At 59.1% G+C, this 25,936-nt stretch overlaps 4 protein-coding genes across 4 annotated transcripts in view; 2 read left to right on the top strand and 2 right to left on the bottom strand.

The window, feature by feature from the left end:
• Positions 1-23,180, bottom strand: part of LOC104354238 (scavenger receptor cysteine-rich type 1 protein M130-like) — a 41,235-nt gene extending 18,055 nt beyond the window's left edge. Inside the window, exons 1-13 of the mRNA XM_086480643.1 lie at positions 22,959-23,180; positions 22,458-22,517; positions 22,130-22,256; positions 21,801-21,959; positions 21,012-21,152; positions 20,844-20,905; positions 20,040-20,167; positions 19,719-19,858; positions 19,269-19,577; positions 18,733-19,038; positions 17,467-17,559; positions 17,067-17,381; positions 16,396-16,710 (exon numbers count right to left, since the gene is read on the bottom strand). Of these exons, the coding sequence (XP_086336769.1) occupies positions 16,396-16,710; positions 17,067-17,381; positions 17,467-17,559; positions 18,733-19,038; positions 19,269-19,577; positions 19,719-19,858; positions 20,040-20,167; positions 20,844-20,905; positions 21,012-21,152; positions 21,801-21,959; positions 22,130-22,256; positions 22,458-22,517; positions 22,959-23,180 (2,377 nt within the window). The remainder of the gene's footprint in view (positions 1-16,395; positions 16,711-17,066; positions 17,382-17,466; positions 17,560-18,732; positions 19,039-19,268; positions 19,578-19,718; positions 19,859-20,039; positions 20,168-20,843; positions 20,906-21,011; positions 21,153-21,800; positions 21,960-22,129; positions 22,257-22,457; positions 22,518-22,958) is intronic.
• Positions 8,256-9,185, top strand: LOC147413120 (olfactory receptor 14C36-like). The gene has a single exon (XM_086480693.1). It carries the CDS (start codon positions 8,256-8,258, stop codon positions 9,183-9,185), a length of 930 nt encoding a protein of 309 aa, XP_086336819.1.
• LOC147413119 (antigen WC1.1-like) lies at positions 12,357-14,644 on the bottom strand. The gene is made up of 4 exons (XM_086480619.1): positions 14,566-14,644; positions 13,744-13,839; positions 12,862-13,014; positions 12,357-12,610 (listed from the first exon to the last, which is right to left on the bottom strand). Exons 1-4 carry the CDS (start codon positions 14,642-14,644, stop codon positions 12,357-12,359), a joined length of 582 nt encoding a protein of 193 aa, XP_086336745.1.
• Positions 23,181-24,460: 1,280 nt separating the features above from the next.
• On the top strand, positions 24,461-25,459 carry LOC147413118 (olfactory receptor 11A1-like). Its single transcript, XM_086480642.1, is given in 1 exon segment — positions 24,461-25,459. A coding segment is annotated over 1 exon segment (999 nt).
• Positions 25,460-25,936: the final 477 nt, after the last annotated feature.

Below are 25,936 nucleotides of genomic sequence, written 5' to 3'. Positions count from 1 at the left end.
AACTAAAGAAAACTGGAAGAAGAAGAAATCTTTTAAAATCGTGATTTCCTGTTGAAATCTTCTCACTGAGAGTATACTGCTGAAATATCTCTAATGAGCCACACAGGAAGGGAGGAATGGCAGAAAACTGCAGAGCCATGGCCTGGGAGGTGATTTGCATTTCAGTGAGCCCTCTGGTGCCACGTTCCTGAACTGCAGGTGCTGAAAGAAGTTTGAACAAGCTGCTGGGAAGTCTTGAAAATCTGAGGAAAGTGTCCCAGATTCTGAGGGTGTCAGTGGGCCCCCTGAGGACCACCCCAGTTACAGACATGAAGGGAAGCATGGGTGGAGGTACTCCTTCATTGTGGCTCCTTCAGCTGGAAAGAAGAGAGCACTGGCTCCAGGTGACAAAGGGAATGAGCAGGTAACAGTTGCCACCAAGTCCAAGCCCCACCAAGGCCCTCAGTCAACCCCACCACAGGCTCTCTCACACCATCCCACGCCTGCACCAATACTCCTGCAGGCTTGGGCCACCCCCTGCTTCCCCGCCTCACTCTGACCCTGCCATCTCCCAGGCTTTACGAATGTCTCCTTGTCCTCCCCAGCATCTGTTGGTGCCTGGGGTTGTTCCTCCCCAGCGGCAGGACTTTGCACCTCGCCTTCTTGAACTTCATGAGGTTCCTGTCAGCCCAGTTCTCCAGCGGGTCAAGACCCCTTGGCATGGCAGCACAACTCTCTGGTGTAGCAGCCACGCCTCCCAGTTTAGTGTCACCTCCGTACTCTGTCCTATCAGACAGATCATTAATGAAGATGTCCCTGATTATGGGACGAGATGACCTTTAAATGTCCCTTCCAATACCAACCATGTTCTGATTCTATCATTGAATTTCGAGCAGGACTGCTCCCAGGGGTGACAGCACAGGTTCTCCACTAGTTACTGGCCTCGTGCCTCTGATCACTTCCCTCTGGGCCTGGCTGTTCATCCTCTTTTCAATCCACCTCACTGCCTGCTCATCCAGCCAACACTTCAGCACCTTCTGAAGGAAGATCTTCTAGGAAATGGTGCCAAAGACCTTCCTGAAGTCAAGGTGAAAAACGGCCACTGCTCTCCCCTCAGCTACTAGACAGACATTTCACTGAACCACACTGAGGTTGGTAAAGCACCACTTGCCTGTGGTGAATCCATGCTGAACCCTCCTCAGCATTTTCCTGTCCTGCCTGTGCCTGGAAATGCCTTCCAGGACTAGCTGCTCCATCACCTTCCCAGGGATCGAGGGGAGGCTGACTGCTCTGCACTTCCCTGCCTCCTGCTTCCTGCTTTCTTGAAGGCAGGAGTGACATTTGCTTTCCTGCTGTCCTCAGCTGCCTCTCCCAGCCACCGTGACCCTCCAAGGACACTCAGGACTGGCCTTGCAATGGCATTTGTCAGCCTCCTCAGCACTCGTGGGTGCATCCCATGGGGGCCCAGGCAGGTCTGTCTGTCCAGTTCTCCTTTAGTGTTCCCTGACCTCATCCTCTTCCACCAAAGGTACAGCTTCCTTGCTCAGATCTGTTTCCCTGCTCACTGGGACCTGGCATTCCTGAAGGCTGGCTTTGCTAGGAAGGACTAAGGAAAAGGCGGCATTTGGTACCTCAGCCTTTTCTACCTCTTGTGTCTCCAGCACCCTGGACCCTTTCAGCATCGGGCCCACAGTTTTGCTAGCCTTCCTTTTGTCACCTCTGAACCCAGTGAAGCCCTTCTTGTTGTCTTTTATCCTCCACCAGATTCAGTTCCAGCTTGGCTGTGTCCCTCCTCACCACAGCTCTGCGGGCTCCGACAGTGTCTCTGTATTTCATCCCCTCTTCTCTGGCCCTGCTTCAGCCCTCCCTGGGCTTCATTGTGGTGTTTGAATTTGGCCAGGAGCTCCTTCTTCATTCATGCAGGTCTCCAGGCCGTTTTGCCTGACTTTGTGCTTGAGGGCATGGACGGCGCTTGAGTTTGGAAAGGGGATCCTTGAGTATTAGCAGGTTTCTGGGGTCCCTCTTCCCTCCAGGGCCTTATCCCATGAGACTCTACCAAGCAGATCCTTAAGGAGGAAGAAGTCCTCTCGCCTCAAGTGTAGAGTTGTGATCTTGCTTTTGGCCCTGCTCACTCATCTCAGGTTCCTCAACTCCACCATTTCAAGATTACTGCAGCCAAGGTTTCCTTCAGCCTTCACATCCCCAGTGAGGTGGTCCTTCTTGGTGACTATGAGGTCCAGTGGAGCAATTCTTTGTTGGCTCTTTAATTACTTGGGTGAGGACGTATCGTTGAGGCACTCAGGAACCTTCTCAACTGCTTATGTCTTCCTGTGTTGTCCCTCCAGCAGATATGGGGATGGTGGAATTTCCCCATGAGGACTAGGGCCTACAAAAGTGAGGCTACCTTTATCTGTCTGTAGAAGGCCTCTGCCACATGTTTTCCCAGGTCAAGCAGGGAAACCCACCACAATGTCACCACAGACGACCCTCTGCAGCATCATGTTGGTCAACTGTCCATGGCCCATCTGAGATGCTACTGTTACAGACCTCCATTGCAAGGATGCTTCCACCCAGGTGAGGGCTGCAGGGATTGCCTCTCCTTGGGACTGGGGGGATGGAGGCCTCCCCCATGGGAGGTGTGCTTTAGGCCAGGCACTGGGGAAGAAACTATGTGAGGCGTTCAGAAAGCTGTGCGTCATCGGGAAGGACCAACAGGAGAGCAACCAGTTCTTTGTGGAGATGAGACCCTGAGCAGGGAGGGAGGGACAGCTTCGTTGTTCACTCTTCTCATCTCCAGGCTGAACAAGGCCTTTTCCGTTAGTCTCCCCTTCCATGGCAAGTGCTCCACCCCCCTGCCCCCACATCTATCTGGATGCCCCTTTGCTCAGCTTGCTCTAGTAGATCAATGGCTTTCCTATATTGCCCCAAACACTGGGGCTTCCAAGAAACTTCATTGTTACAAGGAAGCTTTGCAAGAGTGACCACCACCTGATGGCTCAGGAACAGCAGGATGGCTCCCTGCAGTGGGTGTGTGTGAAAGAGAGAGAAACTGCAGGGCTCTCTTGGCTCTTCAGAAAGAAAGGCCTGACCAAAAAATGGCTGAATAAAAGAGCTGTTTTAATGAGACAGGCTGAAAAAGTGGAATATGGATAACAAGTACATCTCACATCACTTCAGACGCTGGGAGCCCCGCTTTCGTGCAGAATCCAAAAAAATTCTAAGAGGATTTCCCCAGGGCTTGCCATGCAGATCCTGCCCATGAAGAGGTTCATTTTCCATCCCATGCCCTGGTGTATTGTACTTTGTGTAACAAGCAGAATCATGCATCTTCTCCTCACAGGTCACATGGTTTCTCCCTAGGGTGATGGGACACATTGTGGGGTGCAGGGGAAGAGCATTTGGGGATTGTCCAAGACTTATTCTGGAGAGTCTAGTGGTGCAGTCAAAGGCAGGGAATGAGGTGGGTCAAGGTAATTTAGGGAGGAAGAGATGTCAGGAAAGAGAGGGCAAAGGGGCTAAAAGGGGCCTGTCACATATCAGCCTGTGTCTGGTCAACGTCCTTGTCTGGACATGCCGTGCGCCTCAGCTCAGCCGCCTGGTGTGTCTCCTCGTTCAGCTCCCCTTCTGGCTCCTGTCCTGGGCTCTCTGTGCTGTGTGCGTGCGTGTGCAAGGGGCAGGTCTACCCGCCAGCAAGAGGAGTCAGAGCAGATGTCACACCAGCCCGTGTGCCTGTGCTGCCGGCTGTGGAGCCAGTGAGGTGACCCGCGTCAGTGTGCGATGGCTGGGGAAGATCAAGCTGGACCAGCTGGGACATGGGGAAGTGGGCTGGGAGCCAAGGCCGTGTGAGCATCTCTGAGGGGGAGACCGAGGAAGAGCTGGCTCTGAAGGAGCAGGGGAGTTGCGTGCCAGATGCTGGAAAGGCTGTCGAGCCTGGGAGTTGACTGAGGGACCTGATTCTGGGGGGGTGTTCCCGTGCACACACGCATGCTTGTATTGGTGTGTGCAGAGGTGTGTGTGGGATGGGGGGTCATGGAGCTGCAGCAGCCTCACCTCTGTTGGGCTGCTGGATTTGGCCTCCCCCTAACAGCAGGGTGTGTGGTATGGAGCATCAAATGATCTCCACAACTGACAGAAAGTTGGCAAAGTTGACAAGAACGGTAAGACCAGCAAAAGGGGAGTAGCAATCTGTCAGGAACTGCAAGTCATTCATAGTTCCGAATTTCACTAAAATGTCATTGTTTTCCTTCATCAATTCAGAAAGTAAGTTCTGCTGCTCCAAAGATACAACAAGCTCGGTTTCATTCAGTGTGACAGCAGCAGTTAGTTCCTTGGCAGGTAGAGATAACTGTGAGAATTTTAACTTTGATTCCTGTTTTGTGCAGTGGGAGCGTGCATACAGAGGGAGTGTGACAGAAAATCTAGGGACATGATGAAAAAGTTAAAGGTTTGAAACAGGGAGGATACCTCTAACTAGACAAATCCGCATAGAATAGTTCCATGTGGATGTGCCCTACAACCATCATCCAGTCCAGCTGCAGAATAAGGGCTGACCTTGCATGGAAACAGCCACACTCTCATTTAGCCTTTCTCCACTCACCCTGGTTTGGTTGCTGTGTCCCCCCCTTCGGTGCTTTGGAGGTTGTGTTCATGGCAGTTCCTCGCTGGGTCTGCAGAGATCTGCAGCTCCTCAGGCTGTTATCTTGTGAGACGACCCCACCATCAGGGCGAGCCACCTGCCCTCAAACATGACCTGCTGACCAAATGGGGGTTCAATCCAGAGGGACCCTGAGCAGCTCAAGGATTTGGCCAACAGAAACCTCTGGAAGTTCCAAGCAGACTTGGCCAGTGCGGCCTCCGGGAGAATAATAAACCCCCACATCGGGGCCAGGAGGGACCTGATGTGCTGAGGGACGACACTGAGGAGCAGGGCCTGGGCACTAGAGGGACACCAGAGCAGCCAGTGGCTTCTGCTCCCTGGGAACAAGGCCAGTTACATGCGGGGCTGCATTAGGATGAGCACAGCCACCCAGACGGGGGAGCTGTTACTGCCCTTGAGACAGCACCGGTAGGGACCCCCCCACAGGTTTGTGCCAGTTATTGGCTCCCAGTTTTGATGGAGTTGGGAGGAGCTGGAGAGTGCCCAGAGGAGATGTGTCAGGGTGGAGTTTGGGGCCTTAAGCAGGTGCCCTGTGTGGAGGGGCTGAGAGACCTGGGCTGCTTTGTCCCTGTTGCCCAGGGCTGGAGAGGCTGAGGGCAGGGTAGGAGTAGCCTGAGAGTGCTGGAAAGGTGGTTTCAGAGATGGTGGAGATTTTCTAAAAAATTGGGAAACATGAGGAGAAAGAAAAACTGCCCCAAAAGTGCAGTTTGGGAAAGTTTGAGATTGGACACGAGGAGAAGGAAATGTCCCTTCAGGTGCAGTGCTGTGGTACAATGGGCCACCCAGCAAGAGTGTGGATTAGCCAGAGCTTTGTATTTCAACACAGAGCCATGAGGATGGAGAGATGTCAGTCAGGGCAGGGAGGTGCTGAGGTGAGAGCAAGGCTGGGAAGCAGGGGGGATGTCAAGTGCCTGCAGGGAAAGAAGTGCAGGTGTGGGAGAGTGTAGGACAGCCTGTGGTGGAGAGAGCTGGGGGCACTGGCAAGGCTGAAAGCCCCCAGCACAGCCGAGGCCTTTGTCTCCTGGGCTGTGGCTGTTCCTCTGCTACTGATGCCTATGAGGAGACACCTTCTCATCCCAGCACCACCATTGCATGGCCTCCTTGTCCCACCTTGTGAGCCTGAGGAAGATTGTGTGGCAGTCCTGCTCTGGGCATGGCACATCCCCCCATCACACTGCCCCGGGAAGAGCCCTGAGCAAGGTGGCAGGGACAGGGTGTCCCCCCTCAGGGGCTGGGGCTCAGGCCTTGGCCCTTGGACTGACTCTAACACATCCCCCTTTCCTCAGCAGCGCAGCCATCTTTTCCTTCCCTCGGCCTCCCTGTCACCAGCGCCTCCAGCTTTGTGCTCTCAGCAGCCCCCAGGGAGGCTTTGTCATTCATGTCCCTCCCTGGGAGCCCTGACTGCTCCCAGAAACACTGGAGTTTGCATCTGCCTTGGACTTGTGGAGAGGTTTCTTCAGCTTCCCCTCAGCACCTGAGGTTCCTGGAGCTGGCCCCAAAGTCCCCAGAGGGCTCCTGAAAATGCCTTGGGCTGCTCCTCTGCTGCTGAGCTGGGCTGAGCTGCTGGGCCGCAGGGAGCTGCTGGCAAGCGGGCAGCGCTGCCGAGAGACAGCTCTGCCCAGGAGCAGCTCCTCTGCCAAGCGCAGCAGGGCTGAGGGCACTGCCTGCAGGCCCCGAGGGCAGAGGAGGGAGGCAGAGAGAGCTCCAAGGCAGTGGGCAGTGGGAGGAGGGCTGGGAGCTCACTGCAGGAGAAATCTTGCGAGCCCTGGACACGGTGAGGCTCTGGGCGCAGGGCCATGCGGGTGCCGTTGCTGGAGGCATCTCCTGAAGCTGGCACAGCCCACAGCTCCCGGGATCTGGAAGGAGGACTCCCTGCCCAGAGGCTCTTGTAAGGCAAGTTGGATCAGCCGGGACTGCAGGGGCGCAGGCAGGGGTGCCCAGGGCTGTGGGTCAGAGCAGGGTCCCTGCCCCCCAGGGGCTGTGTGCCGCGGCAGGGACTCTGCTGCCTGCCAGGGGCAGCACTCAGCCTGCCCGCGGAGCTCCCCACGGCGCTGGGGGGAGAAGCTGGGATTGAAGGAGAGACTCCCTGGGAGGGCAGGGCAGGGCAGGGTCCTCCTGCTGTCCAGAGGGTTCTGGCAGGGTCAGGGCTGTTCATGGCTCCAGACCACCCCCAGGACACTTCCCAGGGCACTTCTCAAGCAGCACATCAAGGCAGGGGCTACATGGAAAGAAAGGTGCTCTCCAGGGCTGGTGCTTTCCCTTTCCAGCTCTGTTGGTAGGTGGAAGTGGTCATGGAGCTGTCAGGTTTGCACAAGAGACAGAGATTCCTCCAGCATATCAGGGAGTGATGAAGAGGCTTTTCAAGGCTGCTGAGGATGTAACTTCACCTTTTCCTCTGCCTACAGAAAGATTGACATCCCGTTTCTTGTCTTCAGGGTTTATCTAATCTTCTCTTTAGGCATTGCCAAGAGAGAGATGCCCCTGGGCAGTGCCCTGCTGCCAGGAGGTGTGTGTGGGGCAGAGCTGAGCACCCAGCGGGTGGGATGGGCTCTGTGAGGCCTGACAGGGAGGAGATGGAGGGACAGAGAAGCAGCTGGCAGCAGGGGCAGCTGCAGGGAGCAGAGAGAAGGGCAGGGAGTGGGAGGAAGCTGCAAACAAGCCCTGGGGTCGGCTGCCTGCAAGTAGCTCTCTTCTGCTCCCTCCCTGGAGGTGCCTGCTGGGGGTTGTCTGCTGAGCAATGACCTGACTCTCCCCTTAGGTCCTCCCATCTGCAGGACACTGCACTGTCTGCTTTGCCCGTCCTGCTGGGCTTGCGAGCTGCCCCCAGAACAGCACAGATCTCCCGTAGGATCCCAGGGAGCGCTGAGCTTTCCCTTGGGGCTCACTACTCTCCTCTCTGAGCCCTCTGCTTCTGCCTGTGAGGGCTTGTGTCCTCAATCACAAATCCGCCCCTGGGCTTGGAAGGAGAAGAGTTTGCAGATCTGCCCTTTGCAACAGGACTCCCCTGCTCTCATCGGAGTTTAGTTTTTGGGGATTTTTTAAAGGGCAGTTAATGTGTGAAGTCATCTTCAAGGCAGCACAAGCGAAAGCACAGGGCAGCAGGGTCACAGACTGAGGGACGCTGCAGCTCTCCTGACTTTGCACTCAGCTATGAAGAGCTGAGCCCTGTTGCCTCTCCTGCCTCAAGAGTCTTCACATTTTCAGTCATCAAATGAGTATTTTTATCCCTAAAAAGAACACTCCAAAGTTGTGATGATGGAAAAACAAAAAGACAGACAAAATTCCTACAAGGACATGTTAAGCCTCTCTTCTGCAGCCCACGTTCTGCCGAGTCATGAGTGCAGATGTGGAACTTCTTCACTACAGCTCGATTACATCTGACATGGGATGTGAACATCGGAGCTGTCACAAACCAGCTCCATGGCCCCACGGCAGCAGAGCAAAGCCGACTGCTCAGCTCCTCACAGCACACTCAGGCAGCACAAACCACAGAAAGGAAATGCATTTCAGTTGGGGGGTGTTGCTGTGAAAAACAGAGTGGCTTTGCTCAGAGGAGTCTGTCCTAATTTTTCCCTTGTTCTTTCTTTTTTGGAACAGGCCCCCATGCCAGAAGCAGCAAATGCCCAACAGCAGCAGCTCCATCACCCGGTTCCTCCTCCTGGCATTTGCCGACACGCGGGAGCTGCAGCTCTTGCACTTCTGGCTCTTCCTGGGCATCTACCTGGCTGCCCTCCTGGCCAACAGCCTCGCCATCACCACCATAGCCTGCGACCACCGCCTGCACACCCCCATGGACTTCTTCCTCCTCAACCTCTCCCTCCTCGACCTGGGCTGCATCTCCACCACTGTGCCCAAAGCCATGGCCAATTCCCTCTGGGACACCAGGGCCATCTCCTACGCAGGTTGTGCTGCTCAGGTCTTTCTGTTTGTCTTCTTCCTTGGAGCAGAATTTTATCTCCTCACAGTCATGGCCTATGACCGCTACGTGGCCATCTGCAAGCCCCTGCACTACGGGACCCTCCTGGGCAGCAGAGCTTGTGTCCACATGGCAGCAGCTGCCTGGGGCAGTGGCTTTCTCACTGCTGCCCTGCACACGGCCAGGACATTTTCCCTACCCCTCTGCCAGGGCAATGCTGTGGACCAGTTCTTCTGTGAAATCCCCCAGATCCTCAAGCTCTCCTGCTCACAGTCTTACATCAATGAAGTAATTGTGGTCAATGTCTTTGTGGACTTCTGTTGCTTTGTTTTCATCCTGCTGTCTTATGTGCAGATCTTCAGGGCTGTGCTGAGGATCCCCTCGGAGCAGGGACGCCACAAAGCCTTTGCCACCTGCCTCCCTCACCTGGCCGTGGTCTCCCTCTTTGTCATCACTGCTGTATTTGCCTACCTAAAGCCTCCCTCCATCTCCTCCCCATCCCTGGACCTGATGCTGGCAGTTCTGTACTCAGTGATTCCTCCAGCATTGAACCCCCTCATCTACAGCATGAGGAACCAGGAGCTCAAGGGTGGCATTAGGAAATTGATTACACGGACTCCTGTTGAGCACTGAGAAACATCCCATCTCTCCACAAATGACTCCCAGGGCATTCCACACCTGTACGGATCTCTTTTTTTTTTCTTTTCTTTGTTATAATTAATAATAGGGTTTATTGATTATGATGTTCCTACCTTAATGTTTTGATTCCTCTTACTTCTCCAGACATATGACCCCCCTCTCTCTTACCTGGGGCCTCTAGAAAAGTGTCTAATGCTTGTAGAGAGATGACCCTGTCACAACACCTCTGTAATAAAATGGGATTTCTTCTTTGCTGTGCATGAACACTGGCCTTGTCTTCCAATGCTGGTGTCAGGAGCAGGCATGAAAAGAGGGCTGCTGCTCAGGGTTCTGTGCTAGTGCAGAAGTAAAAGGCTCTCAGTCACCTGGTGACATTTCAGAGGTCAAGGGTTGGCTTCAGGACTCCCCTCTGAGTGTCCAGTGACAGTGGAGGCCACGGCTGGTCACTGAGTGACATACCCAAGGCTGTCACATATCAGACCCGGCAGCCAGCTCTGTTCTCAAGGGGAAATGGAGCTGCCCGGAGATGCCCCAGGCTCTCCCTGGATACGGTGTGCCTGACCTGGGCAGGGAATGGAGCCCCAGAATGTGAGAGGGTGCCCAAGCTCATTCAGCAAAAGGAAAGTGGTGAATTGGAGGATCCCCAGGGAAACAAGGACTCTGCAATGCCAGAGGAGGCAGCGTGGGCCCGGCAGCGTGGGGAAAGGAGTCTGGGGAGTGACTGATGTCACCCTCCCTACAACACCTTGGCCTGGATCTGGCCTTGTTGACCACGTCCACAGGCACAGGATGGTGTCTGTCCTGCCAATTTATTCCTAAGAACCGAATCTCCTGTGCAGGTCCCTTAACTTTGTGAGTTGGTGAGCTTGCTGCTCCACTCCACCACATCCTCTGGGGTGCCTTCAGATCCTGGGGACACCTAAACTCAGGGGGGAATTTCCCTCAGCTCCTTGCTCCGCACCTGCTGTGGAGATGGGGACAGATGTGGCACAGAGGAATGTAGCCCTGGATGGCTGAGGATGCTCAGGGGTTTGCTCCTCTCCATGGACCTGTGCCAGTGATCCACCACCCTCCTATTAAAGAACTTTTTCCTAATGTCCAGCCTAAAGCTACCCTTTTCTAGCTTAAAACCGTTACCCCTTGTCCTATCGCTGCAAACCCGTGTGAACAGTTCTTCCCCTGCCTTCTTATAGGCCCCTTGCAGGTACTGGAAGGTGGCTATAGGGTCAGCCCTGGAGCCTTCTCTTCTCCAGGCTGACCAACCCCAACTCTCTCCTGTTCCACACAGCTGCTCTCTAGCCTGTCTTCTCGCAGCCTGTGTTGATACCAGCAGTTGCCCCAGCCCAGGTGCAGGACCCTGCCCTTGGCCTTGTTGAACCTCCTGAAGTTCACCTGGGCCCACCTCTCCAGCCTGTCCAGGTCCCTCTCGATGGCCTCCCTTCCCTCTGTCATGTCGACTGCACCACCCAGCTTGGTGTCATCAGCACGCTGGCTGAGGGTGCACTCACTGCCACTTCTCATTAATGAAGGTATTAGACAACACTGGTCCCAGGACGGACCCCTGAGGGACACCACTTGTCACCGTTTTCCATGTGGACATCAAACCACTGACGACTGCCCTCTGGATGTGACCATCCAGCCAATTCCTCGCCCACTGAACAGTCCACCCATCGAACCTGTACCTGTCCAAGTTAGAGAGAAGGATGTTGTGGGGGACCGTGCCAAAGGCCTTGCAGAAGGGCAGACAGACGACAACCGTAGCTCTTCCCTTGTCCACTGGTGCAGTCGCTCCATTGTAGGAAGCCACCAGGTTGGTCAGGCAGGACTCGCCCCTAGCAAAGCCACGCTGACTGTCTGCAATCACCTCCCTGTCCTCCATGTGCCTTAGCATATCTTCTGGGAGGATCTGCTCCCAGGCACAGTGGGGAGGCTGACAGGTCGGTAGTTCCCAGGGTCCTCCTTGCTACCCTGTGTCACACTGGCCGTAATGTTCCTTTCCTCCAGTCACCAGGGACTTCCCCTGACTGCCGTGACCTTTCAGACACCGTGGGTGCACAGCATGCTGCTCATCTAGAGCTGACAGCTTCGTGAGCTTGAGCTGACGGAGCAGCCACGGAGGGCTGGAGGCTGGCAAAGCGTTTCTGCAAGAACAACAGCTCCAGCTGCGCCCTGAAGGGAACTTTGTCACAGACCGAAGAGGGGGCGCTTACCCAAACGACCACCGACCACCACCCGAGACCCCTGCACCTGCGGAGTAGAGCTTTGCAACGCCAGCAACATGCAAATAGGGCAGAAAGGAGGAGTCGAGTCTGACCAGTAAGGATGTGTGTGGCACAGCATCGAGATCTGCAAATTCTAGGGCATAAATACGCTGAGTTTTCTGTGTGGCTGCGAACTCGAGTTGGGAACTTTCCCCGAGTGTCCGATGCTGCGCACTATCGAATAAAGCCATGTCTCCTTCCTACACGGAGTTTCCTTTCTGCGTTCCGGGGTTTTGGCTAAAACGAGGACACCAAGTTTGGGCTCCAGGTTGCTGCCCAAGTGCCAAAGCCTTCTCCCCACCCGGCTCCTCTGGGAGCGCCCCTGGGAGCTGGGGCAGGCGAAAGGCCCAGCCCAGGGAGAGGGACCTTGGCTCAGCTGCCCGCAGTGCCTGCTTGAAGGGAGGGACGCAGAACCACAGGATCACAGAGTGGTCGGGGTTGGAAGGGACCTCTGGAGATCTCCTATTCCAAGCCCCCTGCAAAAGCCTGTTCACCTACAGCAGGTTGCACAGGAGAGCCTCCAGGTGGGTTTTGAAGATCTCCAGGGAAGGAGACTCCACAGCCCCCCTGGGCAGCCTGTCCCAGTGCTCTGTCACCCTCAGAGTCAGGAATTTTTTCCTCCTGTTTGGTAGAACTTCCTGTGCTCCAGACACACAATACCCTCTGCCACAGAAACGTGTCCCTGAGATGTGCCCCTTCCCAAAACCACATCTTGGTGTTCTGCTGCCCCAGTCAGCCTCAGGGAGACACCCCAACACTTGGGCAGCCCAGCACCAGCTCTGGCTCAAAGCCCCAAAGGATTTTAATTAGAATGAAGATGAAGGCACGGCATCACAACAGGGGACAGAGGAGATGCCCGGCTGTTTGTGCTGCCCCCGGGGAAAGGGAAAGTTTTCCCTGGTGCTCACGGCTCTCCCAGCTGCACAGACCCCTCCTCCCTCCTGGCTGCCCCCAGCCCCAAGGCTTCAGGCTCTCCTGGTGCGGGGCTCAGGGACCGTTGGGCACTGAGCTCCGGTGTCACAAGCGCTGTGTCCTCAGGGGGATGTGCCAGAGTCACCTCTTGAGCATCGTCATAGCCCGTGCTCTCTGGGAACAGGGACCAGGCACGGCCCTCAGCTCCAGGGGCCCCAGACCTTTTCTGGGAGTGCAGGATTGGCCCTGCAAACAGCAAAGCAGTTCATGGCACGTTTACCCATGGGATGCCCCTCCTGGTCTGTACATCACTTTCCTCCCTTCACCTCACCAGTCTGGAGAGCTTCACATCCCTTTCCAACCCCCTGGTCCCCCGCAAGAAATACTCCCTGGGCCAATTCCCTCATGCCAGGAGGTTGGACTCTCAGTACAGCAGCGATTCAACCAGCACCAAGGATGGCACCGCAGGAACCGGCAACGCTGTCTTTCCCTCTCACCTCCAGGTTCATCCTTGGGCCCTGCTCCCTCTTCTGGTGCCCTGGGCATATCCCAGTCTCCCTGCCCAGACACAGGATCCTTCCCAGGGTCAGAAACCTCCCTGGCATCATCATAGCCATCCTCTGTGTCACCTCTAGGCAGGACAGGGGTGCCTGAAAAGAGAGGACAGTTGGTGACAGTGAGAAGATGTGCCCTGCAGAGTAGAGAACAGGAGGGTGCGCAAGGATCTAGATGGGGCTCAGACATGTTGGCATGGGAGAATCCCCTGTGTCTTCCCCAGCTCTGGTGGTGACTCAGTGATACCACTGTCCATCACATATGTCTGCCGGGAGGAGAGCTCCAACCCTTGCAGCTCCCCATGACCTGGTGCTGACCCGGGACCACCCTCCCCCTTGCTGTCTGCAGGGTAGGGCTGCAGCTTGCTCAAGGACCCCTCTGAAGAGGAACCTGGAGAGAGGCACAGCGTGTGTTATCGGGGTGTGCTCTGCTGACCCACCTTGTGGTCAGTGCTGCTGGGGACAGGGGACTCAGAGAGCCAGGGCCAAGTGAGGAGGAGGGCTCAGGACTCGCCCTGCGGCTTGTGGGATAAACCCTTTCTCAAAGGGGCTCCCAGTGCTGCCCTGGGACAGCCCCTTCCCTCCCCCATCAGGTGTCAGCTGGGGGGCAGGGGCAAAAAGAGAGGGGCTGTCCCCAGCTGGGATGCGCAGAGCTGGTGGGGAGGAAGCTTCTGGCCCAGGCCCAGGACCTGGCTGTTCTCCCCACAGCCCCCACAGCCCCGGCACTGCAGGGCCCATGGGCCAGGGGGCTGCAAGGGGTCGGCCCTGGGTGGGGGCTGAGTGAAAGAGCCCTGCACACGTGCCCCCTGAGGGACCCACACCCACCTGAGCCACTGAACCTCGCCTGCTTCTCCCACACTGGGCTGTAATCGATCTCCTCATAGACGGCCTCCGGGAAGGGCTCCCAAGCTCTCTCAGGGCCTGCGGATAGAGGCAGGGTGGCCCAGGGCCAGGCAGAGAGGGGACGGGATCCCGCTCTGCTCCCCCAGCTTTGATCCCCTGCGACAGCCCAGGACCCTCCTCACCGGTGCAACATTCTGAGACAGCAACGTCCCCATGGAGGTGGTCTGGGGCAGCAACACCCTCACACTGTCAGCTCAGAGACAGCCCTTGTGTCCTCTGACCTCTGGGTCAGGTCCCCCCTGCTGAGGTTTAAGCATCTCCTGTCTTTCCTCTCCCCCTGGAGCTGCCCCCTCTCTGCCCCATAGATCCACAGGACGGCCATGCACTGCCCTGGGGAGGTCAGTGTTGGGCAGAGGAACAGCCTGGGGGCCTGAAACCACAGGGATGGACCCTGCTGCCCCGCCTTCCTCCTGACATCTCCCCTGACCCAGAGTCACCTCCAGAGCTGCCCAGAGCTCTGCCAGTGGCACATTGCCAGCTGTTTCCCCTCTCTTCCCACCTGCCCCAGACCAGATCTGCTATTTCTCTCCTTGCCCCATCCCGAACTCCCCCCGTGGCTGGACTCTCTCTGCTCCTTGCTGCTGGTGGCCCATGATCAGGCCGTCAATGGGGTGGCCCATGGGACAGCAGGCAGCACACACTCTTGTCCCCCCCAGCTTTGCCTGTCCCACTCACTGACACCCCACAGCACCCCTGGCCTTGCCAGGAGGCCTTTTCCCGCGGGACCTGAGGGCAAGGACCCACCTCTGCGCCCAGCCCTGGCGCTTCGCACTTGCCCGGCCAGGAGGGCCAGGAGCAGGCAGACAAGGGCTCCCAGGACCATGCAGAGAATGACGGGCAAGGAGACACTTGGTCTGCTGGTCGGACGGCCCCGAGTGGGATCTGCATTGGCAGGAGCACAGAAAGGGCAGTGCCACGCCCAGGAGAGGTTGGGGGCCAGGGGACCCCCGTCCTGACCCTGGTTATGCCGGGGGTAGAGAACCCCGGGGGTGAGCGATGGGGAAGCTCCCACCCTACTGGCTAAATGACAGCTCTCCCCAAGCCCCACAACCGCTCCCCGCTGCCTCCTCTTTGCACTTTCACACCCCAGCAAGGAGCCCCTTCCCTTTGTCTGTGGGTCACAGCCTGGTCCCTAGACAACTCAGCTCTGGTGGGGAGGACAGGTTACCTGCTGGGGGGGTTGGTGCCACCGTCCTGGGTGCAGCTGAAAATAAGAAGGAAACCTGGACTTAGAGGGTGGCTGTGCAGGTACCAGGGAGCCTCTTTGACAACCCGTGTGTGTGTGGGGGGGTGTGTGAGTGTGTGCACGTGTGTACAGGCAGTGATCCCTGACACACCCCACCCCATTTGCCCTCCCTGCAGGGCTGCTCAGGGTGGCTGGGACAGAGCCCAGGGCACAGCACAAGCAGCCTCGGAGATGCCCCGCGGGGCTGCAGAGCCCTGCCAGGCAGCAGCTGGACGACATCCAGCCCCACAAAAGCTGCTGCCCACTTGGCACCAGGCTCCCTTGCTCTGCAGGGACGGCCTTGCCTTCAGGAGCTCTGTGGACATGGTGGGACCCAGCAGGGAAAACGGCCGCCCTGGCTCCTTTTGTTACCCCAGCAAGAGGTCCCAGCCCCTCCACTCACCCGAGCAGTTCACGGCAGCGTCCTCCTTATGCCGGCACGCACCGGTGTCGCCAGGCTGAGCCCAGCAGCGCTGCAGAGACAGCTCTGTCCCAAGGCACTCCACCTGCTCCAGCCAGACGGGGCCCACGCCCTCCCCAAACGCAGCCTCGTGCAGGGCAGACAGCGCAGGGCCACAGCCCAGCTGCCTGCATGCCACCTGGGCATCCCGCAGGTCCCACGAGTCGTCGCACACCGTCCCCCAGGAGCCACGCTGCCAGACCTCCACTCTGCCAGAGCACCCGTTCTCCCCTCACACCACACGAATCTTCTCCCTGTCTGGAGCAGGCCGAGACCTCGCAGGGTGGCGGGACGGCAGGCAGAGCCCTGCCAGGGGAGAGGGGCGTGCAGAGGAGCAGCTACCTGTGCAGCTGGTGGAGTTGGGGCACGTGGTCCCGAGGGCCGGGGGTGTTTCTGGTGGTCTCCCTGCAGAAGGAAACATTGGGGTGAAGGGGATGCTCCTACAGGGGTTCTTGCAGCAGAGAGTGGGGCTGAGCTCTGCTTGCACGTCCCCCTGCAACCAGTCTGGTGGCAGCAGCTGCACCCCGGTCATTGAGGGGACACCCACAGCAATGGGGGGGACCCCGACTGCTCATCCCCAAAGGGAGCCTGGTTCACAGAGCAGCAGAAGGGTGCTCGTGGAGGGGAAGCTTCTCAGAGCCCTGGCTGGTGTCTTCTGAGACCTTGCCTGGGGACAAGATTGCCTGGCCCGGGCAAAGCTGGGAGCCCAGCTGGCAGCTGCTGGTGAACGGGGGTGGCTCTGGGAGCTGAAGTGCCAGTTTTGGTGCCAGCAGCTGAAGCGTCTGGCAGGGAAAGGGAAAGCCCCTGCGGGCTCTGTCTCTGCATTTGCCTGTGCCCAGCAGGGAGCAGGAGCTGGGGGGATGCTGGTGCGCAGGTAGCTCCGAATTACCGTGGCAGGTGATGTGGGTCTCATCTCGCAGGTCATCGCACGACTGCGGGTCCCAGGGAGCAGAGGGACACTGCCAGAAGGAGCTGTTTCTCTCCCCACACTCCACGCGGTCCAGCCAGGTGAGGCCGGACACGCTGCCATGGGTCAAGCGTATTTCCAGGGAGCCTGTGTCCCCGCAGCCCAGCTCCTTGCATGCCAGTGACACCGTCTGGGGAGTCATGGAGTTGGAGCAAACACTCCCCCACGTCCCGTTGTAGAAAACCTGGAGGCTCCCAGAGCACTTGTTGCTGTTGTTCAGCCTCAGGGCCACGAACTCTGGGAGGAAAGGCCCCAGAGGGGAACAGGCTGCTGTGGGGCGCTGGGGGAAGGGACACCCCTGCACCCCCAGGCCCTCAGCAAGGCGAAGTCCCTGTCAGCAATTCCCACCTGCACTCGTGGGCAGAGAAAATTCCCTGTTGGACAGACAGCCCTGTGCTCCCCGCTCACCCTCACGGACAGCTGAGCTCCCCAGGGATCCACGGTGGCACTGAGGGGACCCCTGCATCGGCGTCCCCAGGATGGAACGGGGCAGGGTCTCAGAGGCAGCCAGGAACAGCCACGGCCGTGGCCGGCTCTGCCCTCGTCCCGGCCTCCGTGGGCACAGGGCTCCCCCCACAGCTCCCGGCACAGACCTGAGCAGACGACTCCCGCGTCCTCTTTGTGCCCGCAGTCGTGCTGCCCCCAGGACCCTGCCGGGCAGTCCCAGAGAGCAGCTTCGGCCCCGGAGCAGTTCACGTTGTCCAGCCAGATCTGCCCCGAGCCTTCCCCGAACCCAGCAGAGCCAACCGCCTCCACTGCCCCCCCGCAGCCCAGCTGGCGGCAAACGACGGCGGCATCAGGCAGGTCCCAGCCGTCATCGCAGAGGGTCCCCCAGCTGCCCTGGGAGTAGATCTCCACTCTGCCAGCGCAGCGCCCAGGCCCCTTCGCCAGCCGCACCTGCCGGCTCCCTGCAGCGGGAAGAAAGCCCGGCTGCCGTCAGGGGCTGGTGCCCACCCAGCCCAGAGCCTGGGGGGCCCGTGCAGTGCCACTCACCCCAGCAAACGACCCCCACGTCCTCCAGGATCCCTGTCACCGGGGCACTCTCGGGCAGGGAGGTGTTGCAGAGGGTCAGGGTGGCCTCGTGCCCTGCGCACCTCACCCCTCGCAGCCCCACGGGGCCCGTCCCTCTCTCAGCCTTCGGGGGGCTGTAGGCTGCCTCTGCCTCTCCGCACCGCAGCTGCCGGCACACCACGCTGGCCTCCTGCATTCCCCACTGGCCATCCCAGACTCTGCCCCACGTCCCGTGCTGGAAGATCTCCACTCGCCCGTCGCATCGGCTGCCTCCACCCACCAGCCGCAGGGACATGGAGCCAGCTGGGCCTGGGGAGAGCAGCCATGTCCAGCCCTGGGTGGCACCGGGGAGCCCAGCAGCCCTTGGTGGCACACCTCCAGGCTCTGGCAGCCTTGCGTGGCCTCGGAGCTGGCCTGCCTGTCCCCAGCCCTCCCCGGGGAGCTCCTGGGCCAGGGCTCCATGGGCTGCTTGCCCAGCGCCTGAGCCTTCCTGAGCCAGACGCCAGCTTTGCTGCTGGCAGGGCAGAGCCACCCAGCGCGTCCCTGCCCAGGCAGCCGGAGCAGCTCCCGCAGGGGAGGGCAGCAGCCAGCAGTGGCCTGGGGGTGGGCAGTGTCGGGACAGGCCTTGCCCAGCCTCAGCACTGGCACTGCTGAGACCCCCGGCCCAGCCCACACGTCTCTGCCCAGCTGCATCCCTGGGGATGGGGGCCTGGGAGCCAGTGTCCCTGGCAGGGAGCAGAGGGAGGGGGGGTCTGTCTGAGCAAACAGGACAAGTTTGGAGCTCGTGCTGAACAGAAGGCAGGGCAAAGCCCAGCCCCACTCTGCAGCTCAGACCCCGAGTTGGCTGCTGCTGTTGAGGGCACGCAGGGAGCCCCTGCAGTGGTGAGGTCAGGGTCTGAGGGTATCTCTGTGGGGCTGGAACGGGGCTGGAGGAATGGAGACGAGCCCCACAGCCCTTTCCTGGGCCCATCCCACAGTGGGAGATCAAAGGAGCCGGAGCCTGGCGGTGTCCCCAGGGCCTGAGCTGCCACCCTGGGGAGCAGCAGAAACTGCCCCTGTTCAGCCCTCAGCTCTCCCGCAGCAGAGCCATCGTTCCGAGCAGGCCAAGCCCTCTAGGTCTGCCCTGGTGCGGCCAGGGTTTTTCCAGGGACAAATACAGCCTGGTGCTGCCGCAGGGTCCCCTGCTTTGGGTTGTTCTCTCTCATGCGAGGGGAAAATGGAGTGAATGGAGCATTTCCCAGCGCTCACCTGAGCAAATGACAGCAGCGTCGTTCTCGTGGGAGCACGGTGAGGCCCCCAGGGCAGTCACTGGGCACTCCCCCAGGTGGGCTTCGGTCCCCTTACAGTGGAATGAGTCTCTCCAGACAGGGCCGCTTCCTCTCCCAAAATGCCCTCCTCTGGGAACGGACTCAGCAAACCCGCAGTTGAGGTGATGGCAGAGAACGTGGGCGTCCAGGAGATCCCAGCGGGAGGCACAGAGGGTGCCCCAGGTCCCCAGCACATGGACCTCCACCCTCCCCTCGCACGTCGTGCTGCCGTTCACCAGCCGGAACTCTGGGACAGAGAGGGATGAAAGGGTGCAGACTTGGGCTCTCAATGCCTTGGGAGCTGGAGGAGAGGCCAAATGGAGGAGAGCCCGCCATCCTCTTCCTTCTGCACTCTCTGAGGGCTGCCGGCAACCACACCACCCTCCTGTCCTCACAGCCAGCACAGCACAGTCCCTGCCCCGCTCCCCTCTGCCCAGCACACTCCCTGGTCTTTAACACCCCACCCCGAGTCCTTACGTGTGCAGGTGACACCAGCGGCGTTTGTGTGGGTGCAGGGCTGGTTTCTGGGGGAGCCCCTGGGGCAGGAGATGAGGAGGGATTCATTCCCCACACACTGCAGCTCTCTGTCCCACATGGGACCAGCCCCTTCTGCAAAGGGAGCTGCCCCAGGGAGGGACACGGCTGTGCCGCACTGCAGATCCCTGCAGACCACGTCGGCAGCTTTGGCACCAAAGTCGGACTCACAGACGGTTTTCCACTGGTTCCCATCATGGACCTCCACGCGTCCTGAGCAGGGGCTGTCCCCTCCGACCAGCCGCACAAATCCTGCAGTAACCAAAGGCCGCTGGCAGTTCCCAGAGCCCGCTGGCAGTTCCCACGTGCCACTTCATGGCCAAGGAGGCCATCGGCAAAGAGCCGCATAGGCTCCCCCGCAGCTCCCAGTGGGTGCCGATGGCACAAACACACCAGGGACGGCCTGCCGCTCCTCAGACACCAGCACAGCACTCCTGGGCTGCCGTGACTTCCCAAGCCCCAGCCGCAGGCACCGCTTAGAAAAGCTGTTGCAGTCCTGGAGACCCTGGGCTGCCTGGCACTGGCCCCAGGCACTGCCGTGCCCAGAGCACACCGGCCCAAGCAGCCGGGCCCAGGCCCCGCTGGCTGCTGCAGCCTGCTGTGCCTGCTGAGCTCGGGGCCGGGCTCAGGCTGTTGGGACACTGCTGTTAGATGGGCCGGGGTACGGGTACGGCACGGCTCTATCTGCTGGTGCTGTCTGTGCCAGCCCCTCACTCTGGCACCTGCCCGCGGATGGGGTCCTCAGCCAGGGCCAGAGTGCCCTGCCAGGCACGCCCATCCCTGCCAACGGCCGGGCAGAAGGCAGGAGAGTGGGCAGAGGAGCAGCCCTGGGCTGACACCCGCTGCCAGGGCAAGGCCAGGCCCAAGGAGAGCCAGCAAGCGCGGGCAAATGCCCTGGGGCACAGGGCAGCCAGGGGCTGTGCCAGGCAGGAGAGGCTGGGCAGCAGGTCAGCACTGCCTGCACAGGGTTGTTTCCCTGGGGGGTGGCTCTCGCGGGGTTAACCTGGAAGGGGAAGGAGGTGGCCACGGGTCACCCTGCTTTTCTGCCCAAGCCCTGTGCTCCTCCCCTCTGAGCAACCCCTCTGCTTGGGGGGGCTCGTGTCTACCAGAGGACAATGCCCAAAATCCCAGGCCACCTTGGCCCTTCCTCAAGGCCGTGGGTGGCCATGTGAGCTGCTCTCGGTGCCTTTGCCATGGCGGGGCCTAGACCTCAGTGCTGCCAGACAGCTCCTGCATGAACAGGAGGAGAAGCAGCAGTGACTGCAGGGTAGGGTGGGCATTCATCTCCCAGTCCTGGCAGAGCCTGAGGCTGGGCTGAGCCACATCGGGGGCCAGGCAGCAGCAGGTTCCCACAGGGCTTTCCTCAGGGACCAGAGAAACCAGCAACACCAACACCAGCTCAGCAGTGTGACCAGCCACAAGGGGCCCTTCTCCAGTACCCACTTCTCTCCCTGAGGGCACAGCCAGCTCCCTTCCCCCATCCCTGTCACAAAGGAGGGGAACAGGCTGGCCCCTTACCTGAACACACCACTCCAACATCGTCATTGTGATTACAGTTAAGTCGACCCCATCTACTGTGTCTGCAGTCAGACAGGGCAGGCTCGTTGCCGTGACAGTCAACATCATCCATCCAAATGGGGCCAGATCCTGCCCCAAAGTACCGAAGACTTTCAACAACAGACCCACAGCCCAGCTGCCTACAAACCACTGCAGCATTCTTCTTGTGCCAGTAGTCATCACAAACGGTGCCCCACTGGCCCTGGTGTTTCACCTCCACTCTCCCAGCGCAATTCCTGCCGCCATCCACCAGCCTCACCTCCGCAGCCCCTTCAAACACCAACATGAGACCGGTCAGAAGAGTTCCAAGCCCCAGACTGCAGCTCTGGCTGTCCCCGCTGGCCAGGCCAAGGCACAGGCTCTGGGGTGGGAGCCCTCTCCTCTCCAGGAGATCCCTGGGCAGCGTGGAGGGCGTCTCTCCTCTCCCCACAGTCCGTGCAGGCAGGGGGTGTCCAACTCCAGCCACGCTGGGCTATTTGTTGCCCCACAGCCCTTGGCACCTCCTCCCACTCCAATCACCCTTGGCCCATGCCCACTCACACACTGTGCCCCTACCCCTGCACAAGGCACCAGCTCCTCCCCAGCCCACAACACTCTGAACAGCCCCGTGTCCCCAGGCCCACAGCTTCCCCTGCTCACCAGCTGCCCTCACACCACCCAAACCCACACCACTCCCAGGGCTTGCTGAGTGCTCTGGGAGCACTGAGACCATGCCCAGGGTCCCCCCAGCCCAGGGCCCTTCCTTGCCTGTGGCGTCAGCCCAGCAGCGCCTGTGCTTGGCCGGGGCCCCCAAGGAAGGAAACTGCTCTGCCACCTGTGGGTGCGGGCAGCCCAGTCCCCTTCTCTCTGGGGGGCACAAACTGCCTTCCTGGGGTTGGGGTTCCCCTGGAGCCGGGGGGCAATGACCACCCCACAAACCCTGCAGGGCACCCACCAGATTGGCTGTGCCCTGGGCATTGCTGAGTGCTGCCATCAGCAGCTGGGCCACCGCCAGCCTCAAGGGCGCAGCAGTGGGGAAGAAGGGGTCCCAAACAGCTACCCCAGCATGGGGAGGCTGTAAATGCAGCCAGGCACGGGCTGCCAGAAACACAGACAGCACAGGGACAGGCAGAAAGTCCATGGCCTTGAGCACCTTCTGACCCTTGTCTGCGTGGAGACTGGAGAGAAACCCCATTTCCAGAGGGATCCCCATGATCCCACTGTGCCCACTGGCCCCAGAGAAGTGGGACAAGGGAACCACCACTTACCCCTGCACAGCTGCACCCAGAGGAGAAGCCACAGCACGCGAGGGGACAGGAGTCCCTCTGGGTCCATCCTGAGCCTCCTGCCCTGCTGGTACAGCCCTGCTGGCACAGCCCTGCTGCACCACACTCCCTGTAGCAGTTCCCGGAGACTCCCGGGGACAACGGCGATGGGAGGGTAATATATCTCTGTGGATGCCCACCCAGCTGCAGCAGGAGCCAATCAAAGCAGCAGCACCTTTTTAGACGTTATCGGGAGCTATCTCCCCTCCGACACAGCCCAGCCCTCCAATGAACTTCTCCAGCGCCGATCATGACCATATATGAGGGATACGTAAGGCCCAGTGTGGGTGTCCCGGTCCCTGCGGTGGGGAATCGTGATGGAACCAGCTGGCTGTGGAGGGGAAATGGGTCTGTCAGCCCTTGCACCCTGCGGTGGGGCCTGGGAGCACTGAGCGTCTCCTACGCTGGTCTCCTCCAACTACCCAAGAGGCGAGTGTCCAGCCACCCTGAGCTGTGGGACCCGTGGAGATGGGACCGCTCTGGAGTCTGTGCCGGGATGGAAAGGAATCAGCCCCTGTCCCGGCTCCAGAGCCCGCTGTGCTGGGAGCAGCAGCTGGGAAAAGGCCTTGGCCAGGAGAAGAGCTCCACCGCAGCAGGGCTGGGTCACCCATCCCTCCCCGCAGAGCCCCACGGGGGGTCCCTCGCAGGAGCCGGAGCCGGGACCTGTCCCTGCCCGGGCAGCAGACAAGCAGCCCCGAGCCTCAGACGTGTCCCCGAGGGGCCCTTATTCCCCGCGGGCGGATCGGGAGCTGGAGCCTGCAGGTGCACAAACCACAGCCCACGTGGCCTCGCAGCGCTCTCCCCGCTCCCCCCGCAGCGCCCTCCCAGGAAGTCTGTGGTTTCCTCCCGGCACCGTGCCCAGGCACAGCCCTGCGGTGCCCCCGAGCCACCCCCACCCCGGCTGCTCAGCCCGGGCTGCAGGGGCTGCTCCTTCGGCCTCGCAGACACGTGGTCGGGCGCCTCCCGTCCCCCACGATGCCCCTCTCATGCACATGGCCGCTCTGCACCGAGCCCCACGGGCTGCCCTCGGTGACGCCACCTCACACCCTCCCACTTCTGCTGCGGGCTGCTCATGACGTACACTGTCACACGCGTGTGCGCTGTGGGTGGGCTTCTGCCCAGGACGGCTCTTCCAAAAAGCCCTGTTTGGGTGGGGTCTGGATGTTACGATGGTGACGCCAGAAGCACCCCCACAGGCCGTATGCCTGCTCTTGGCCTAAAAGCTCCTCTGGCATCGGTGAAATCACGAGCTCGTCCACAAGCCACGGGCATACTCCAGGCCTATGTGTCACTCAGCCACGGGTGATGTCGTAGCATCTACATCTGCCATGTGCCTTTCCTGGCCCATCAGGTATTCAGGCACCACTGATGTCACCAGGACATGCAGAAGCCTTGTTTTTAATACCCACACGGATGGAGCCTCCGTAACAGGCCTGGGCAGCTGTGGCAGTGCTTGACCACCCGACCTTTAAATAGAATTTCCTTGGCTTTCAATGTGGCCTTTCTTCTTGGCATCACTCAAAAGAGTGTGGTCTCCTTTCTCCCTCCCATCCTTCTTCCCTGCACAACCTCTCCCGTGGCGTTGGCTCCCAGTTACCCCTTCCTGACCTTTCTTTTGGTCACTTCCTCGCCACTTTTCAAGTGACATTGCCCCAGTGTGGTTTTTAGCACGCTCCCTGGCAGTCCCACAGCACAGTCCCGTGCGGAGGCAGGAACTGCTGAGCTGCCCTTTCTCAGCAGAAGGAATTGGCACGTTGGGTGGTGGGAAAGCAGTGGGATGGAAAACCTTTCTGCCTCATGGCACTGGTTCAGAGAGCTATGGCCTTTCCCCCTGCGATGTGCCCACCCCTTGCTTTGGAGGAAGGATGGCACCTGGCATGACGTTCCACCCAGCGGGCTTTTGAGGAGAGTGGGCCTTTCTTTCTTTCCTGAGAATACAAGGGGGTTGATCCTCAGCACTTGTACCACACCTTCCAGGGCAGGCCCACTGTTGCCCTGTGAGCAAATGCATGTCACAGATTTATTGTGCAGTGAGAAAGAAGAACTTCTGTTGGGCAGCTCGCCTGCAGAGTCTGTGGCAGGTCTGCTGGGATGAGGGTTCTTTACCCGTTGGGAAGAACATTGGTTTTCTGCTTTCACCAGGCACTGAACACACAGAGGTGATGTGGAGAGAACAGTATCCTACACCAATAGATGTTGAAGGTAAACCCTGACATGGGTTTCTTTTCCGTAGCCTCTCTTGGTGGCAACTGAGGAAATAAAAGGCAACGCTGCATGGCTGAAGGGGAAAGGGGCAATGGAACATCACCCACGGATTTTGTGCTGCTGGTGATATGGGATGTCCCCATGTTCCAGAACCTGCTCTTTCTCCTCCTGCTTGTGGTCTACGCAGTCACCATGGTTGGGAACATCTTTGTCATCGTGCTGGTAGTGGCAAACCAGCATCTGCACACCCCCATGTACTTCTTGCTGGGCAGTCTGTCCTTCTTGGAGACCTGCTCCAGCTCCACCATCCTGCCACGGCTGCTGGTCAGCTTCTTGACTGGGGACAGCAGCATCTCGGCACACGGCTGCACGGCTCAGTTCTACTTCTTGGCTTCGGTTGTGACTACGGAGTGTTGCCTGCTGGCAGCCATGTCCTACGATCTGTCCTTGGCCATATGCCAGCCCCTGCTCTATGCAAGCCTCATGGCCTGGAAGGCCTCTTGACAGCTGGCAGCTGCACCCTGGCTATGGGGTTCACTGCTGCTGGTGGTAGTCACAGCCTTCTTATCCCAGTTGCAGTTCTGTGGCCCCAAGGCAATCGACCTCTTCTGCTGGGATTTCACCCCATTGCTGGAGCTTGCCTGCGGTGACACCAGAGCCGTCACAGTTGTTGCTTTCCTATTTGGTATCTTGGATGCAGTTGTTCCCTTCCTCTTCACAGTGGCCTCCTACGGGGGCATCAGAGCTGCCATTCTGAGGATCCCTTCCAGCCCAGGCAGACAGAAGGCCTTCTCCACTTGCTCCTCACACCTCACTCTCCTTATCATTTTCTATGGTACCCTCATCCTGGTCTCCATGCTGCCCACAACAGCCGCGCTGAGGCAGCTCAACAAAGTGTTCTCCCTTTTCTACACTGTCCTCACGGCCCTGCTCAATCCCCTCATCTACAGCCTGCGGAACAGGGAAGTCCAAGAGATCCTCTAGAAAATGATCAGAAAAGCCCTGGCTTCAACCCAGACCTCAAGTTGCCTCGGGGATATAGGCCAAAGATACTTCTGGCTCCTTTGAGATCTCTGGGTACCAACTGGGGCTGCAGATGGGCATGTCACTGAGACTGCTTGTGGAGTGGCAGGGGGGAAAGGAAAAGGTCCTTGTAGAGAAATATTGTTGTTTAGAATATAAAAATGAAAATGTTAGGAGCAGTGAGGTGTTTTTGTTGTCATGGGCTCCATGTTTGCTCTCTCTCTTTGATCACACAGCCCAGGGACAAGGCGCAGGATGGTGCTGCCCATCACCCCGCTTGCATTCCGCTGCCCTGGAGACTCTCCCGGTCCCTCACAGCCCACTGGGAAATATTCCCCTGCAGTTGACCCTGCTGAAGACACGAAATCAGGGAATCATTGAGGTTGGAAAAGACCCTTAAGATCATCATGTGCAGTGGGGCGAGGGAAAACTTCCCAATGTACCAGTCAGGGGTAATTCCGAGCATGTCTGGAGAGACGAAAGCACAGCCAGGAGAGAAGGAACACAAAGTCCTGCAAAGCC

The sequence above is a fragment of the Leptosomus discolor genome, unplaced genomic scaffold (genome assembly GCF_034619465.1).
Source record: "Leptosomus discolor isolate bLepDis1 unplaced genomic scaffold, bLepDis1.hap2 HAP2_SCAFFOLD_40, whole genome shotgun sequence".
Taxonomy (NCBI): Eukaryota; Metazoa; Chordata; class Aves; order Leptosomiformes; family Leptosomidae; genus Leptosomus; species Leptosomus discolor.
This window is presented reverse-complemented; position numbering and strand designations above follow the sequence as displayed.